This window comes from Hippopotamus amphibius, chromosome 3 (assembly GCF_030028045.1).
Source record: "Hippopotamus amphibius kiboko isolate mHipAmp2 chromosome 3, mHipAmp2.hap2, whole genome shotgun sequence".
Lineage (NCBI taxonomy): Eukaryota > Metazoa > Chordata > Mammalia > Artiodactyla > Hippopotamidae > Hippopotamus > Hippopotamus amphibius.
Genome location: NC_080188.1, coordinates 99,247,286 through 99,263,928, shown reverse-complemented (window position 1 = coordinate 99,263,928; position 16,643 = coordinate 99,247,286). Strand labels below are relative to the sequence as shown.

The window sequence follows — 16,643 nt, the reverse complement described above, 5'->3', positions numbered from 1 at the left end:
CCTGCTCCCTTGCCTCTGCTCAGCACCTCACTTAACTGCGGGCCAGCCCTCCCCGTGACCGTGTTGTGACCTGTCCTGACAATCAGGGGTCGTCTCCTCAGGGTGAGGGGTGCCCCCCACTTCTCCCTGCCAGGCGGCAGAGCCCAGGGCAACCGTGTCTCGCATTTGCTGCCACGGACCGCACCATCCGAGGAGGAGACGGCTGTGTCAGGATCACAGAGGACGTTCTGAGCCAACAGGCAGGGCACCTGGGGTGAGGGTGGCAGGATGCGTGCCAGGAGGGACTCGGGGCCTCACGCAGGCCGGCCAGCGCCAGCTCAGACCAGTGCCACGGAACCGCCCGCTCATCACCGTGTGAGTCCCGGGTCGCCAGACCGTGCTGGTGCGTGGGCCCTGCAGTCCCTGTTTCATAGCAGGGAGGACTTCGGGGAAGGGTTTCAGGCCATCATGATCCTCTGTCCACGCTGGGGGCTGGCAGCTCAGGGAATGTGGGGGAGGGCAGGGAGGGGACCCTGAGGCCCTAGAAGGCTCGCAGCCCCGTTTCCAGGGGATGAGGCTGAGCATGGTCAGGGAAAGCAGTGCAGGACTGGGGGCGCGGACACCCGCCTGGTGGGAGGTCCAGACGTGTGCTGTGTGCAGTGGTCAGGGTCAAGGCCATCCTCAGAAGGCCAGCCCAGGCCAGACCCCGGTCCCACCAGGAGGTGAGGAGGCGGTCCCAGACTCCGCTTGGCCCACCTGAGAACGGCAGGCGCTGAAGGCGGCGCCGTGGATGAGGCTGCACTGCTTCTGGGCCCAGGACTTGCGGTACGGGTTGGCGGTGCAGGGGTCCTTGGGGGCCTGGGCGTCTGGGCAGGACGGGGAGAACTTCCAGCTGTTGCCGAACTCCAGCACGTCGCCCACCACAGACTGGCTCCGCGTGGTGAAGTCGTTGAGGCCGTTGTCATCGAAGTTCCCGCACAGCCCACAGACCCTCCCCTGCGGGTGCAGAGGCGGCACAGGGTGCGGTTGCGTGGAGCGGCCCAAGGGAGCAGCACAGAGCCTGGCCTGGGAGGCACGACTGCAGGCCACCCGACTCCCCCAGGCAGCACCCAGTGAACTTTCAGGAAGGCAGGGGTGCACACGGAGTCCTGCAGTGGGCAGCAAGGCATGTGGCCAAGCAGGTGGAAAGGTGGATATGGGGCAGATGGACAGGTGATTGGGCAGGTGGGCAGGTGAACAGGTGGACAGGCAGGCGGACAGATGAACAGGTGGGCAGGTACCTGCTCCCCTATAGAACCTTAGCCCAGTGGGCATGGAACAGCTGAGTGCAGAGACCAGGGAGCCCAAGAGCATTTTCCAACCAGGACTGACATGCCCACTGGTCAGTTTGGTCTTAACATGCCCCTCTGGGAACCAGACATTGTGCATGGCCTCCCCCAGCCCTCAGCAGTCCGTCAGCTGCCAAGTTGCACCGCTGGGCCAGGTCTAGGAATAAGAGCTCTGTCCCCACCCAAGGGGGTCCCGCAGCCTGCCTGCCCCCACCTTGTACTCCTGGTGCAGCCGGATAAACACGCTGGTCTTCCGGTCCCAGGACACGACCATGCCGCTGCGAGTCTCGATGGCCAGGTAGATGCCCATGTAACGGATCCTGTAGGGCAGGTGTCCGCCTGGCCCCCTCTGCAGCACCTTGTAGGTACCCTCGTGGAGGATCAGCTCATAGTTCTGCAGAGGGGCACAGGGAGGCGGCAGCTGCAGGGAGCTGAGGGGCCAGCTTTGGGGCCGGAGCCCCCTTACCACCCCCGTGGCCCAGGACACGGGCTCTGTGAGTGCTCGGGGACCCAAGGCTTGGGGCTGCGTTAGGAATGAGCCGGGCTGCCGACACTCTCCGCGAACCTCCGCTGAAAGGCGGGGAACCAGCAGAGGCTGTGTGGGAAGCCGGGGCCGTGGACAAGCGGGGGGGCAGGGCGCAGGAGCTGCCGGGGACCACCTGGCCCCACCTCAGGCCTGCCGCCCGCTCTGTTGCCACCTTCCTCACGCCCCTCCCCATCCGTAGGGTGGGTGTGAAACGGCCCCCAGACGGCAGCTCTGCTCTCTGCACTGTGAACTCTGACCTCCCTCTGCTAGAAGTGGTCATCCCCAGGTGTGGCGGCTGAATGCTGTCCTCCCCAAAGAGACACGTCCAGTTCTAACCCCCAGAATCTGCAAACATGCCCTGATTTGGGAAAAGGGTCTTCGCAGATGTGACAAAGTGGAGGATCGGGGGATGAGACCATCCTGGATTTAGGGGGGCCCAGGTCCAGGAACAGGGGTTCCCACCAGGGAAAGGACACAGAGGAGGGGCCGTGTGAGGACGGAGCAGAGACTGGGGGACGCGGCCACAAGCCAGGAGCCCCCAGAAGCTGGACGAGGCAGAAAGGACCCTCGCCTGGAGACTCTGGAGGGAGCTTGGCCTCAGAACCATGAGAGAATGAATTTCTTGGGTTTCAAGTCCCCAGGCTGTGACCATTACTGCGGCCCGAAGACCCGAAGACACAGCTGGAGGTCCAGGGCCCCTGGCTGGGGGTCCAGCAGGGCCGCAGGGGGAGGGAGATGGTTCCCAGGCGCCCCACCTCCAGGAAGATCTTGATGGCCTTGGAGCAGGTGACGCCCGTAGTCCCGCAGGGGACATTCTCGGTGACGATGCGGAAGGTACCATTGGCGGCATCGTTGCCCACACAGTAGTCCTGGGATGGGGAGGAGAGGCACACGGTCACGGCCCCAGCACCAGTGTGCCAGCCAAGTGAGGGGCGAGGGGCCGCGTACCTGGGCCAACGTGTACTCGCAGCTCCCCTCAAAGCTGTAGCGCTCGCCGTCAAAGGTGATGAAGTGGCCATCCCCATAGGCCACGCAGGTGCCCAGGCAGGGCTGCTGGCTGCACTCCCACCTGCGGCCCCTGCAGGTGCTGTGGGGCAAGAGGAAGCAATGCCCTGCTCAGGGGACCAGGCCAGGAGACCACCCCACTGGGCAGCTGTGGCTGAGCCTGTCACGGCCGTGACGAGAATGTGGTGGTCCCTACCTCACCCCCGCCAGGCTCAAGGGGTTAAATGGAGCAGGGAGCTCGGGGCACACGGGATCCGACATCCCACCCCCGGGGTGTGCGCCCTTCTCCAGCCTCCCCCAACCCTTGGCACCTGGGGTGCAGGGCCTGCGGTCCTGGGGGCAGCTTCAACAGGCCCCGCCATTGGGCAGGGCCAGTCCCTGAGCAGCTTCCAGAGGACAAATGGGCCACCCAGGGCTTTCCGGGCCTCAGCTCCTCTCCGGCCTCCTGCCAAGGACACCCTGGCCGAGGCCAGCTCGGGCCACTGTCCCCATGGTCTCCGCCCACACTGCCCCCTGCGCGGCCCCTCCACGCACCAGGTGTTACAGTCGACCCTGATGGTCTCCCCGGGCTTGTAGGCGGCCTCGTTGTGCAGGCAGGGGCAGTCCTCCTCGGCCACGCAGCCCCCGCTCCCGTCGGACAGCAGCCCCGCTGGGCACACGCAGCCCGAGACGCAGTGAGTGCTGAACTGTGGACAGGTGGGCGCCCGTCAGTGGCTCGTCCCCGCAGCTCGGGGACACCGAGGGGCGGGCACGCAGCCCACCCTGGGCCCAGGGCAGCACTGCCGTGCCCTCCCGGCCGACTCACGCAGTCCACGTCCAGCATGTGGCAGCTCCGGACACACTCGGCCCCGGGCGTGTCCACGGGCGCGTTGCTGCAGTTCAGAAACACCATGGGAGCCGCACACCCTGCAGAGGAGGCCACGCTGGGAAAGTCGCGCAGGCCGGCGGCCGCCCGTCCCCTGGGTCGTGGGGGAGCCGTGGGACCCTGAGGAGGGCGGCCTGGTGCGGGGAGGCCCGGGGAGGGGGAGGCGGTACCTGTGCTCTGCTCCACGGCTCCCAGGCAGCTCAGCTTCCCGCTCACACATGAGCTACGAGAGAGGAGGGCGATGACCGGGCTGGGCAGCTGCCCGCTGCCCCACAGACCCCGCCCCGATCTCGGCCTCCCGGGCCCTGGGGCCTGGTCCTGAGGGGAGGGAGCCACCAGCTCCGGGGGGCAGTGAGGGCCCCGGACCCCTGCAAATGTGCTGAGTGAGTGAGCAGAGGTGCCAGAAAGGCCCCTGGACTCGGGCGGGGGGCGGGGGGGGCGGGGAAGGGGGGAGGCCAGGGCAGGGGTGTACCCATGCCCGCCCTCCAGGGCACACACCATGCCCCTCATGAGCCCCAGATCCTCAGAACACCTTCCCGGGCCAGAGGAGGGGTCCTTCTCAGTAGGGCTAGGGTTGGACGGGGTGACCTTCCCTCCCCAGGGAGCCCCTGTGTTTTGAAGTCCTCTGGGGGAGGCCAGAGATCTTTGTGGGTGGAGCAGATGGGTGGGGGGGCGTGCTGTCAGGGAGGGGGTGACAGCGGGGAGGGGACCCCTTACCACACCACGCCATTGTCGTGCAGGACCTCCCCTGGGGCCACCACAGAGCCACGGGAGTAGCAGGGACAGGCCTCGGCGGCCACGCAGTCGCCAGCATCATCCAGGAAGGTGCCCGAGGGGCAGGTGCAGCCATCCACTGGCACGAAGACCACGTCACAGGTGACGTCGGCCTGGCTCAGGGAGCGGCAGGTAGGCTGGCAGGCGTCCACCACATAGGCGTAGCTCTGGGTCTTGGGGCAGCTGCTCACGTACTTGTCTGGGGGTGGGCGGGTGGCACGCGGGTCAGTGGCCAGGCAGCTCTTCTGGCTTCACCTGACCACTTCTCAGCTGGGGCTGGAGTGGCCCAAGACTCAGTTTCCCCTCTGGACCGGGGGGGAGGAGGCCCAAAGCTCTCGCTGAGGACACGCGGCGGGGTGGCCCTGGAGTCTCCAGCACTGCCCCCCACATCAAGCCGGCGGGGGGACACTCACCGCACACGCCGTCCCGCCAGCCACGGAGCAGCACACCCTGGGCGGCGCAGGCGCGCACGTAGGAGGACAGGGCCGCGCACATGCAGTCCTCGCTCTTCTCGCAGTTGCAGGTGTCGAACAGGCAGTTCTGGGGGGGCAGGGGGCATCAGGACATCAGGGACCCCAGCCCACCAGGGACCTTTCTCTCCCTGTCCATCCTTCCCGGGACCCCTGATGGGCCAGGAGACAGAGGGCGGCAGGGACTCCTGCAAGGCAGCCCCCGAGCTTGGGGGGCTGTTGTGGGATGCTCTACTCGGAGGGTGGGAGAGGCCAGCCGGGCCGAGGACAGGGTCCAAGGGAGGGGTCCCCGTGGGACCAGGACAGGGCCCAGCTTGAATTCTAGATCCATTATGGGTTGAGCTGCATGTCGGGGTGTGGACGGGGGTGGGGGGGAGACTGAAGGCAGGAAGTGGCTGGAGGTGGTGTGGCGGGGAGAGTGCTGGCAGGGGGTACAGCACCCCCAAAGCGGGGCTGGGTCTTCCAGCTGTGGACACGCACTCCCAGGGGCGGATTCACGTGCACATTAGAGTTTGGCTTCCAGAGAAGCGGCCGGTGAGCCACCTGTCGTGGGGCGAGTTGTGTCCCCCAAGGAGATGTCCACGCCGGGCCTCCAGGGCCTGTGAACGTGGCTCTGCTAGAAATGGGGTCTTTGCAGATGTGACGAAGTTAAGATGAGGTCATTGGCAGGGTGGGCTGGGGTGGACCCACACACCTGGTGTCCTTAAGGGAGAGCTTGGACCCAGACACACAGGAGGAGGCCACGAGGCAGAGGCTGGAGGGATGCAGCCTCGTGGCCCCAGGAGCTGGAGAGGCAGGAAGGACCCTCCAGGGGACCTGCCAGCACCGTGATTTTAAACTTCTGGCTCCAGAACTGGGACAGGGGGTAGATGCCTCCAGCTGCCTTCCTGTGTTACGACCACCCCAGGCAATGAACACACCAGCAGCGGCCGTGTCCCTAGGGTGGGACTGACCCTTTGCCATGGAGATGTGAGAGGTGCTGAGAGAGGGAGCCGGGAGGGAGGCAGGTGCTGGCCGGGGGTCTCACCGAGTGGAAGGGCCCAGGGCTGACGACAGAGTGGCAGGACGAGAAGGCCCCGGCGGGGTCAGTCAGCAGGGAGCACCAGTGCTGGGCGTAGTTCTCTGGGGAGGGCAGATGCGGCCCAGCGGTCATGGGCGTTCCTCCCACACCTCCTCCCCTGCAGCTGTCCACCCGCCCAGCCTCTGCTCGGCACACACAGGCCCTGTGGGGGCCCCTCCTCCGGGGAAACGAACTGGAATGGGGAGCTCGCCAGTCGTGCCACGTGGGCACAGCTTACAGGACAGCGGGTGCCTTCCCGGGGACAGGCACACAGTCTGCCGGCGACACCGCACGCCGCCCTGCTCGCCCCCACCCCCTGGAGCCCAGGCGAGACAGACGGGCAGCTCCCAGGCCCGGCCCCGGGGTGATGCCAGGGCTCCCCCTCTCCCCGGGCTGGGGATACCGTTCTCCACGCTGAGGGAGCAGGGGTCCTCGAAGCTGTTCTTGACGTTGGGGCAGGCGGCCTGGGTCTTCCAGGTGTTGGCGAAGGCGGCGGCCGTGCCCTCCACCACACCGCTGATGGTCCGGAAGTCGTCGGCCTGGTTCTGGTTGAAGTTCCCGCACAGGCCTGGGGGCAGGGGGTGGGCATCAGAGGGCCGTCCAGGATCCTGGAGCTGCAGGCACCACCACAAGGCAGCCCGGCTGGACAGCCCCGTCCCGGGATGTCGGTTCAGAGCCATCTGCAGATGAGGCCTGTTGGGGGGGTCCGCCCCTACGCGAAGCCCAGGTGAAGGCAGCATGCCCTGCTCTCTGTCCTGCTGGCCCGCCTTCCCACCGGGGTCCCCGCTGCACCCGGGGAGCCACTGCCCCCGCCCCCGTGCCGTCTCTGGCCCGTCTGCCATCCCCCGCTCCACCACCACCGCCCGCCTCACCGCACATCTGGCCGTGGTAGGCGGGGTCCAGCCTGAGGAACGCCTGCATGAGGGGCACCAGCTGTACCTGCAGCTGAAGCCCGAGGCCCGTCTGCACCAGGACGAAGAAGGACGTCGGCCTGAAGATGGTGACGTTGGCTGCGGGGATGGGAGACAGTCAGAGGCCACCATGCTGACCAGTCGAGCCTGAGCTGCAGGCTCCCGTGACCACCCGGCAGGACCCGTGGCCACCCCCCCAGGGCCCGAGAGCCAGCTGACACTCCCACGAGGCCAGGCACCACATGTGCGCCACACAGGTTCCCACAGAGCCACCGGCGAGGCTGCCGACAGCCCCACCTTGCAGGTGAGATCCCAGCCCTGGGCGGTCCAGGGCCATCCGAGGCCACAAAGAACTAGCGAGGGACCCGCCGGCCCTGTGCTGCCGCCTGGAGGCCCCGCCTGGTAGCAGCCGGGCCCACTCCCTGTGGGGCCACGTACCCACGGCCACAGGCAGCTGTGTGTAGATGGAGTTCACGAACACCGCGCCATTGGCCTGGATCTGGACAGCCTGGCGAGGGGAGGCGGGGCGCAGTCAGCGTGGGGAGGAGCCCACCCGCCACCCCAGAGGACGGCCGCCACCCCCCCAGCCGGGGCCCTCACCGTGTGCCCTCCGCTCAAGGCCAGTGTCAGAGTTTTCAGACAGTTCTCGTTGTCTGTCAGGCCGCATTTCCGCAGCTCAGCCAGCACGGTGAGGCTGTTGTCCGCACATTTCTGACGGGACAGAGCCCACCGTGTGCTGGTTTGGCCAGCCCAGCCCCCCAACCCGGGCAGGGAGGGGCTGTGTGTGTGTGGTGCCCTGTGCCCGGGAAGCCCCTGCGGGGGGCCGGGGGGGAGGCTCCGGCACGTGGTCACCTCTGCACAGCCTGTCTCCGCACCCAGGGGCCCCTTGGCCCCCATGCGTGTGAGCTTCCTCTCGGAACGGAACCCTGGGGGACGTCACCGCTCTGCAGGCCATCATGGGACCCTTCCTGGGGCAGAGGAGGGCTGAGGGGCCCAGGAGGGGCCCAGCAGCGGGGGCTCACCTTGGTCAGGACATAGCTGCAGTCCCCGTGCAGGTCATAGAGCTTCTCGTCATAGGTGGAGATGTGGGACCCGCCCTGGACAGAGCAGGTGCCTGGGCACGGGAGGTCCTGGCACTGCCATCGTCCCCCGAAGCAGGTGCTGGGTGTGGGGAGGCCACAACAGAGGGGCCATGGTGAGGGGGAGGTGAGGCCCGTCCCAGGCAGGGGCAGGGGCAGGGGCAGGTGCAGGGCGGCCGGGACCTACCAGGAGCTGCAGCTGGTGGTGAAGGAGGCCCCGGGGGCATAGGTGTGGCCACCGTGGGTGCAGGGGCACTGCCACAGGGGCAGGCAGCCCAAGTCAGTGATGTCGTCCAGCACCGTGCCTGGGGAGCAGCAGGGGAGGGCACGCGCGGTCAGCGGAGGTGGGGCTCAGCTGTTGGAGACACAGTGACCGGGTAGGGGCAGAGGCCTGGGTGGGGGGCGGTCCCCCAGGGCCCGGAGGACCTGCCTGGGGGGCAGAAGCAGCCGTCGACACAGTGGTCCTCGCAGAGCTGGGAGCGCTCTGGGTTGGAGCAGGTGTCCACACACGGTGAGCCGCACTCCTGGTGCTGCGTGTTCAGGGGGCACGTCTGGGCTGCAGGGAGGAGGCAGTGCTTGGCTCCAGGAAGCCACACTGCTCTGCCTCCCATGTGCCACCAAGGGTCTCCAAAGGGGTGCCTCTTGCCCCCTCTAGCCATCTTCTGGGTGAGGCAGGATGGGAGGGTAGCACGGAGCCCAGTGCCTCCAGGGACAGCCCTCCCGCCCCCATCTGGATACAGGGGTGAGCCCAGCTCAGTGTGCCCAGGCCAGGTCCTATCCTTTCTCTGGGCCCCCAGGCCTCCCCCCGCTCTTCTGCCAGCTTCTCGCTGTGGGCCCCTCAAGGGCCTGCACCTGCCTGGGAGCCCCAGCCAGGTGCCAGGTGTCCTGCCCAGGGGTCCCCTCCCTCGCTCTCCCCAGGGACCCGGTGTGGGTGCAGGGCCTGGGGCTGCCCCCCAGTGTGTGGGGGCACTCACAGCAGAGGTCAGGGCCCCTCCAGTTCTGCGGCTGCCCCCTGGCGTGGGCACACTGGCGGGAGTACTCAGCGAAGGTGGCACACGGGCAGGTGGGGCAGCGGCAGAGGTCCTGGGTGCAGGCGGCCACGTACACCTCGGCATCCACCAGCCTGTGGCACTGAGCGAAGGCTGGGCCCAGCAGGGTGCGGCGGCAGATGCCTTCCTGGGGAGACAGAGGCTGGAGGTCCCGTCCTCTGTGCAGGACCCATGGGGACCCCAGCCCTGCAGCCTCACCCTAGGCCGGGGACCCCCCTTCCCCTGGGGTTCCGTCCAGACAGCCAGCCACCTGCTCGCCCACCATCCACCACTCACCCATCTTCTCATCCCTCCCTCCCTCCATCCACGCATCTGTCCTTCCATTTCTCTGTCTGTCTGTCCATCCACGTATCCCTCCATCCATCCCTCCACCCACCCACCCAGCCTTCTGCTCAGCCACTGAGAACTGGCACCTGCCCTGTGCAGAGCTCTGCTTGGTGACCCACGACCCTGGACTCCTGCACCCGTCCTGGGCTCCAGGACATTTCTGCCCACGGTGCGAGCGTCCAGGAAGGGTGAAAACCGCGCCCTGGACGCGGTTCAGAGGAGGGGGAAGTGGAGGTGCCTGCCTGCCCCAGCAGGGTCAGTGCTGACCTAGTGATGACCATCCTCCTTCTTCACCCATCCCCTGTGACTGGCTCCAGGTCCACATTTAAGGCCCGTGGATTCTGCTGGTTTTGGGGATCCCGGAGCTTCTAGGCCATTTCCAAAGGTGGGGTCCCCCTAGCTCATTGGAAGGGCTTTTGCCCAGGCTTCCTGAGTGCCCTCTCTTGGGGGGACTGTGTTTGGGGGGACACATCTTTGCAGGGGCTGCGGGCAGGCACTCACCTCATCTGTGCAGTTGTCAGCTGGGGAGGGCAGGGGGTCCTGGCACTGCTCTGTGGGCCCGTCCAGCTTCTGCAGGTTCCCAAACTGCAGGGGGGTCAGCCTGGCATCTGCAGAGAGGAGACACTCCATGCAGGGGGCCCGAGGGGCTCTGGGGCAGAGCTCCCGCCGGTGCTCAGGACCCCCAAAACTTCCCTCGGGGGGTCACTGGAAGCATTGCCACCCCCCTGCCTAGCACCCCAGCGAGGCCCCCACTCCATGCCCCCAGTCTCCCTGGGACCGTCCGGCTTGGGCTCGGCCACCTGCCGCACCCGGACCTGGGCGTACTCACTGTGGGCATAGAACTCGCTGACGGCCGGGAGCCCGTTGAAGTCCCCGCACAGGCCGCACGTCTGGTTGGCGTACTTGGGGTCCAGCTCCAGCTGGGAGCAGGGAAGGGGCAGCTCCAGCCTCTGCTGGCCTGGCAGGGCCCCCGGCAACCCCTCACCCGGCCCCTGCAGGGCCCCCCCCGGGTGGCTCCCTCACCAGGGCGCTGTCCTCTCCGTTCCACATGAAGGTCAGCATCAGCTGGGTGTTGATCTTGACGTAGGTGCTGCTCTGCTCCACCAGGAGGCCGGCGCGGCTGTAGGGCAGCTCCGTCCTGGGGCGGAAATTTCGGTGCTCCCACGGGTCCCGTGCCCTCCCTGCCAGCTCTGACCCCAGGCCCTCCTGAGCCCCGGTCCCTCCGCACCCCGGGCTCACCGCTGCCCATTGACGAGGACGGAGCCGTTGGAGACCTCTAGCACCAGCCCCTGCACCTTGAGGACGATGTGGGTGATGGTGGGCCTGGAGCCCACCAGGCCGCGGCGGAGCTGGAGGTTGAAGTCCTCGTAGGCGGCGCCGCAGTGCGCGGAGAAGATGTAGTTGCACAGCCCAGGGAAGCGGAAGACGTCGCCGTCGAAGGTCTTATAGTGGAAGTCGCCCCAGGTGCTACACACGCGCCCGCTGTGCGCTGCGTTCAGGGCTGTGGGGCGTGCGTGGTGGGGGAGGGCAGGCTTCCTTGGGACCAGGCCCCCGGTTTCGGGGTGGGGAGCTGCTGCCCCCTTCCTCGCTCCCCTCTGCTCTGGATTTTCCCCGGGACCCCGGATGGCCCTCCCCCAGCACTCAGGTCAGCCCCCAGGAGAGCCATCGCAGGGAAGCCTCCCAGCCCCTCCCAGCTGCCCGGCTGCCCGCACAGCTCTGGCTTTATCCCCAGTCCTGTGCCCACCCCCGGGGCTGGCCAACACCCCGCCCCCATGGGCAGTGGGTGGCGTCCACTTACGGCTCATGGTGGGAAAGATGGTGACGGGCGGGATGAAGGTCACTTGCTGGGCTGCAGAGTGAGCCAGGTCACACCCAGGACGTGGCCAGGCAGGGACCGCCGGGGCACCCCTCCCGGGACCGCGTCCTCCTCGCCGCCGCCCTGGGGCAGCAGGGAGCCCAGGCCTGACCCAGCCCGGGGAGCCCAGGACCAACGGCCTCCCCTCTGGGACACGCTCCTGCCCGGGTCTGTGTGTTTCCCCAACTGTGTGTGCGTGTGAGCTGGTGAGAGGGTGCACGCCTGTGAGAGGGGGTGGGCAGTCATGTACGCACACGCGTGTAGGTGTGCAAGTGGGTGTGCACACGGGTGTGAGTGCGTGTGTGTGAGCCTTTGAGCCTCTCTGCTGGGCGCCTTTGTTTTCTTAGTGCCCCCCACCCCGGCTGTCCCCTCCTGTGGGCAGGTGGGACCCCAGAGGGTCTCTGTGTGACACGTAGCCCATGTGGAAAGGGGACCACCCCCCAGCCCCTGCCCAGACCCCCTGCCGGCTCCCCGAGGGGCCCTTCCTGCCACTGTCCAGCCCCTCACCGTCCATGATGGCCTCCTGACTCTCCCAGCTCTGCTCCATGCTGCCCTGGGCCTCTGCGGGAAAGGGAACGGGAGTCCGTGAGCAGCCGGGTGACAGCCGCCCATCCCTGGGTGGCGGAGCGTGTCTCCGAGGGCTGCAGGATGGCGGCCGCATGAGCAGCGCCCGATGCTGGGGTGGGAGCTTCGGCAGGGAGCTGACCGGCCCTCCCCCTCTGCACCACATCTCGCTGTGGCTCAGGATAGCATGGAATCAGGAAAAGGTGTTGGGCTCGCTGACCCCAGGCCACCCCAGGAGGAGCGTTCGGCCCCATCCAGCATCCCTCACAGAAGGACAAAGCCTGGCTTTGTTGGGGAGGCTCCCGGGTGGGACTTAGCGGAAACCCAAGACCAGAGCCAGCACCGCCTTACAACCACCAGGCAGCTGTGCAGGTGGGAGGCCTGCGGCCCCCGGGGCTGGCACAGCCCCCGAGGTCACCTGTGTGTCCCCCGCCACCAGGCACTCCCCTCCAGTGTCCAGGTTAGGATTAGGGGCACAAGATTGAGCCCCGTCCAGGCCCCTCTCTGCCGGGTCGGGGCTGGGGCACCACGTCCGCACGGCCTCAGAATTCCTTCATCACGTGTGCAGGGGTCTCCACGCTCAGCCCAAGCCTGCCCCTCATGGGGAATGGGCGGTGAAGCCCCGGAGGTCCCCGTGTCCCTGGCAGGGCCAGTGCCCAGCTCTGCAGCTGCCACACCAGGCTCTGCTCCCTGTGTGGCCTTCCCGGCTGGGACAGCAATTCAGGGACCATGGGGACTGGCCCAGCGTCTCTCTCCTCTCAAGGGCCCTGGTCGACTGCGTTTCTCAGAAGCGCGGCTCCTCCCCTGTCCAGCCCTGACCCCAGACCCGCAGCCCCTTCTGCATGTGCCAGCTGTTGTGCCCACCCCGTGATCGAGAAACCGGGGGTTCACACGGACAGGCACGCATGACAACCCCTCTTCGGGCCAGGTGACCACCCAGTGAACCGGGGGTCCAGCGCGTGGCCAGAGAAATGCCCACCATTGACCACCCCATCACGCTGCAGTGTGGGTGCACGTCCCCCTGATGGGAAGCCCCTCCACTCAGGGCCCAGCCTCACCCACCCCAAAGGGGGCTCCGGCCCAGGGGACACCCATGCGAGGCAGGAGATGGATGGGCTCTAGGCTGGGCATTTACAGCTGGCCTCCTCTTTACATTACCCGAGGCAGGAGGCAAGTGGGCTCCAGGCTAGGTATTTTTGACCGGCCTCCTGTCTGCACTTCAAGGTGGAAATAACAACAGGAGCACCGGTAAACAGCTGGACTTTACCTCCTGTGGACACTTTAAGAGAACAGTCATGGCAGGAACAGAGGGGGCTAAACCCTGTTTGAGTGAAAGATCAAGGTCATGTATTTCCTGTCCTTGGGGAGAGAGAGACACAGCTCCTGCACAGAAAGGCTCCTTGGGGGGTCAAAGTCACCCCTAGTAAGTGATGCCACGGCCGCCCACAGGCCTCTGGACTGGGATGCGTCTTGGAAAAAAGTTGCGCCCGCACGTTGGGGAGGGTCCTAGGGCAGTTAAGGGTTTGGAAAGAGAAACCAGATAATTGGCCAAAGGTAAACAAAGACCGGGAAGAACTGCCCTGTGTGAATGACTTAACCACCTCTTTACTGCCCTCCTCCTCATTGTGGGGGGACACCCACACCCTTTCTCTTGGGGGTGGGGGGGATGGGGGTATCTCTGCCTTGCTTCTGCCTTAACTAAACAAGCTGTTTCTCTGTGTGCTCTCCCACTTGTTGTGCTGTGTCTCTAATAGTAAACTTTGTACCTGTTTTTACAGTTTTTGCCCCCTTGAGAAATGCATTTTTCATTTCTCACAGGGAGCAAAGGCCAGGGGAATTTTGTTTCTAGCCTGGAGCTCCTGGTGGCTGGGATCCGTGGTTTTCATCCAGGCTGCCCAGGCCCACTTCCTGGGCAGGGATCTAAGATCTCGCTTCAAGCCGCTGCTCACTGCTGCCTCTCCAAGATCACACCCGCCACACGCGTGTCTCCTTCTGACCAGAGCACAGCCCCGTCCGAGGGGAGTGGGCTGACAGCAGACCCGCTGCCATGGCTGGGACGGGCAGGCTGGACAGCCACCCAAACTGCGCAGCTGTCCAGGCGACATCCAGGGACCCCCACCAGCAGTTGCTACGGGAAAGCCCCCCACCCCACCAGCCCTCCTCACCCTCCAAGAAAGGTGGCTTGGGCAGGGGCTGTAGGAGACAGCACCCTCTCCTCTACTGCTTCCCTTTCACAGATGGAGAGAGCCTCGGGCTGGTGCCCACCTGCCCAGACCCCTGCGCTTGGGGTGAGGTGCCGTAGAGGGACTGCAGGAGCAGACTCTGGGGCCTGGGGATGGGAAGGGTGGCCCCCGGCCACCAGGGCTCGAGGCCAGTCCCGCTGGGTGTCGCTGGAAGCCCCGGGCAACATCTTTCATGTTGACAGTAAGTATTAGGGCTCACGGTGCTTTCCCGGTGCGGAGTGCCCGCAGGGCCCGCAGGTGACAGTCAGGTGGGGAGGATGAGCAAGGCCGCAGGGCAGGCACGGCTCCAGGAGCAGGGCGAGGGAACGTTCTGATGGGGCTGCCGTGACGGCCGTTACCCGGGCCACCCCGGAGGGCAGAGTGTGGACGATGCAGCTCTGCTGCCCCCCGGCCATCAGGCACCTGTGCCATCCCCTGCCCACTCTGCTCTGGGGACCTCATGGGGACCAGAGAGACCCCCAGCCCAGGCTCTTCTCCCAGAGCCCGCCCCCATCCCATCCCGGAGGCCAAGACCCTTGGTTTCCCCAAGGAAACCTAACTTCTCCAACGCAGGCTGGGCCCCCCAGGGGCCAGCAGTCTGGGACATGCAGGGCCCCATGGAGGACCCGCTGTGCCTTATTGGCAGGAGACACCCAGGTGGGTGGCCTGCGGAGGCCGCCCAGGTGGAGTGAGGGGCTTCAGCCTTACCTGTCTTCTGCGCCAAGAGCAGGGCCACGAGGGCCCATGCCAGCACCTGGCACCCGCTCAGGGCGCCCATCCTGAGGGCCGGCACGGCGGTGGGCAGGCAGCGAGGAGGGAATGGGGAGCGGTGCTCGCTCCCCTGGGCGCCCTGGGGCTTATATAGCAGGAGGCCTTGGCCCCGTGCCCAGCTCCTGGGCCATGCACGGTGCTGTCCTCTCCCCACGACAGCCACGTGTGTTTGCACTTGGGGAGGGGCCGTGGCACGAAAGAGCCTGGAGGAGGAAGGATTTGTGGCTCTGGGCCCCAGAGACGCAGGACCCCCCCTTCCCCCCCACCCCAGCAGCCTCTGAGAGTCAAAAGGGAGGGCGGGTGTGGGAGCTGGGAGGGTGGTGTGGGCAGAGCCCCCACGAAGCAGGGCTGCCTCGGACCACCCACCAGGGTCCTGCCTGGCTACAGCCCTGCTTCCTCAATAGGATGGGGTGGGAGGGGGCCAGCAAGCAGGTTCAGACCCTGGGCAGCCACCCGGGAGCCTGGCTGAGGCTGTGAGGAGGGAGCGGAGGGGAGGAGGCGCCGTGGGGAGCTGACCAGAGGGGTGGGGAGGGGTGAGGTCATTGCTCAGCCTGGCCCGGGGGGGGGGGGGGGGGGGGGCGGGGGGCAGGAGCTCCTGCTTGTGGGGAGACTGTGGATGCCACATGTGGAGGGCGGGTACCCATCTGCAGGCTCTTGGGGGTCCCAGAGTCCCCCCGCCATGCCAGCAGGACCCTTCCAGGTCTCAGGGCTCCCCTCTGTCACCAAGTTCAAACTCAAGAGGAAACTGAGACCCTGAGGACTGACGCCCTGGCACGCACCCTGGGACAGGCACCCAAGGCAGGGCCAGGGGCTCCCGGCCGGGTCCTGTTTGACCCTCGCCTCTCTCCCAAGGCCAGCCGGCTAACCCCAGGGAAGGGGCACAGCCTGGATCCCAGGCTGACAGCAGGCTGAGCAGGGACCTTGCCCCCGGGGCCCCCAGCGGGGCTGTTGGGGGACCCTGAGGGCCGGGGGTCTCTAAACCCCAGTACCTGCCCCAGGTGGAAGCTGAGAAGACCCAGCGCCCCCGGCTGGTGTGGCTGATTCTGGGGAGGGTCACACGGTAACCACTCCCCTGGTCAGTGACTCGCCCCCACGATGTCCCTCCTGCAGCCACCCCAGCCATCCTCACCCCAAACCTGAGGTGTCTGAGTGCAGGGCTGCCGGGGGTGGCGGTGGGGCCACCCCCAGGGCCCAGGGCTGTGATCTGCCGCCCGCCCGTGGTGGGTGGTTTCCTGTTTGCGTGGTTCACAGCCCAGAGCACCTGGTACCCACTCCCTAGCCCCGCCCCCCACCTTTGTCTTTCTGATAAGTCCATTGAAGTGGAATTTCTTGGGCAAAGGGAAAACCCATCTTAAATCTCTAAACGTCTTTTGCCGACGTCATCCCCCCAGCTTGGCCAAGCGCCCCACAGGCCCTGCGTCTCCTTTTGGTTCCTGGTGTCTTTGGAGGTTTCTGGCACCCTACCAGCACGGGGGCTCCTGCAGACCTGGGCCCTGGGTCCCAGCGTGGGCTCAGATCCCACTGCCTGCCTGCTTCCGGGACCCCAGGGCAGGCGCTGGGGCCGCGGCCCGGCTGCCCCTCCCCCATCCTCACTGTCACCTCCCGGGTTGGGGTGTGTGGTCTCCAAAATTCTCTTTCACAGACAACCCAGTTGTCCCCTCTGCAGAGGGCACGGCCAGAGGGGCCTCTGGGGGAGGGCTGGGCGGGGCCCCTGGCAGGCCAGGCCTGGAGGGTGCACTAGAGGGCCCCCTACCCCGCACCGGCCCTTCTGTTCTCTCAGGCTGTGGCTGTGCCCAGCCTTCCTGCCCTCCTCCAGGCGGTAGCACCTGGTCCGTCATGTCATGTCCGTGGGGAGTGC

General features: G+C 66.7%; 1 protein-coding gene across 1 annotated transcript in view; it reads right to left on the bottom strand.

Annotated features, from left to right (window-relative positions):
- Nucleotides 1-14,792, bottom strand: part of LOC130848508 (mucin-5B-like) — a 33,408-nt gene extending 18,616 nt beyond the window's left edge. The window contains exons 1-25 of the mRNA XM_057726990.1: nucleotides 14,723-14,792; nucleotides 11,736-11,789; nucleotides 11,172-11,222; nucleotides 10,613-10,874; nucleotides 10,397-10,511; nucleotides 10,203-10,293; nucleotides 9,875-9,981; nucleotides 8,972-9,173; nucleotides 8,428-8,553; nucleotides 8,185-8,302; nucleotides 7,941-8,079; nucleotides 7,519-7,629; nucleotides 7,357-7,426; nucleotides 6,880-7,017; nucleotides 6,411-6,575; nucleotides 5,975-6,069; nucleotides 4,891-5,017; nucleotides 4,421-4,676; nucleotides 3,874-3,926; nucleotides 3,644-3,744; nucleotides 3,373-3,524; nucleotides 2,782-2,920; nucleotides 2,589-2,702; nucleotides 1,522-1,701; nucleotides 736-975 (exon numbers count right to left, since the gene is read on the bottom strand). Coding sequence (XP_057582973.1) covers nucleotides 736-975; nucleotides 1,522-1,701; nucleotides 2,589-2,702; nucleotides 2,782-2,920; nucleotides 3,373-3,524; nucleotides 3,644-3,744; nucleotides 3,874-3,926; nucleotides 4,421-4,676; nucleotides 4,891-5,017; nucleotides 5,975-6,069; nucleotides 6,411-6,575; nucleotides 6,880-7,017; nucleotides 7,357-7,426; nucleotides 7,519-7,629; nucleotides 7,941-8,079; nucleotides 8,185-8,302; nucleotides 8,428-8,553; nucleotides 8,972-9,173; nucleotides 9,875-9,981; nucleotides 10,203-10,293; nucleotides 10,397-10,511; nucleotides 10,613-10,874; nucleotides 11,172-11,222; nucleotides 11,736-11,789; nucleotides 14,723-14,792 — 3,276 coding nt within the window. The remainder of the gene's footprint in view (nucleotides 1-735; nucleotides 976-1,521; nucleotides 1,702-2,588; nucleotides 2,703-2,781; nucleotides 2,921-3,372; nucleotides 3,525-3,643; nucleotides 3,745-3,873; nucleotides 3,927-4,420; nucleotides 4,677-4,890; nucleotides 5,018-5,974; nucleotides 6,070-6,410; nucleotides 6,576-6,879; nucleotides 7,018-7,356; nucleotides 7,427-7,518; nucleotides 7,630-7,940; nucleotides 8,080-8,184; nucleotides 8,303-8,427; nucleotides 8,554-8,971; nucleotides 9,174-9,874; nucleotides 9,982-10,202; nucleotides 10,294-10,396; nucleotides 10,512-10,612; nucleotides 10,875-11,171; nucleotides 11,223-11,735; nucleotides 11,790-14,722) is intronic.
- Between the last annotated feature and the right edge of the window lie 1,851 nt (nucleotides 14,793-16,643).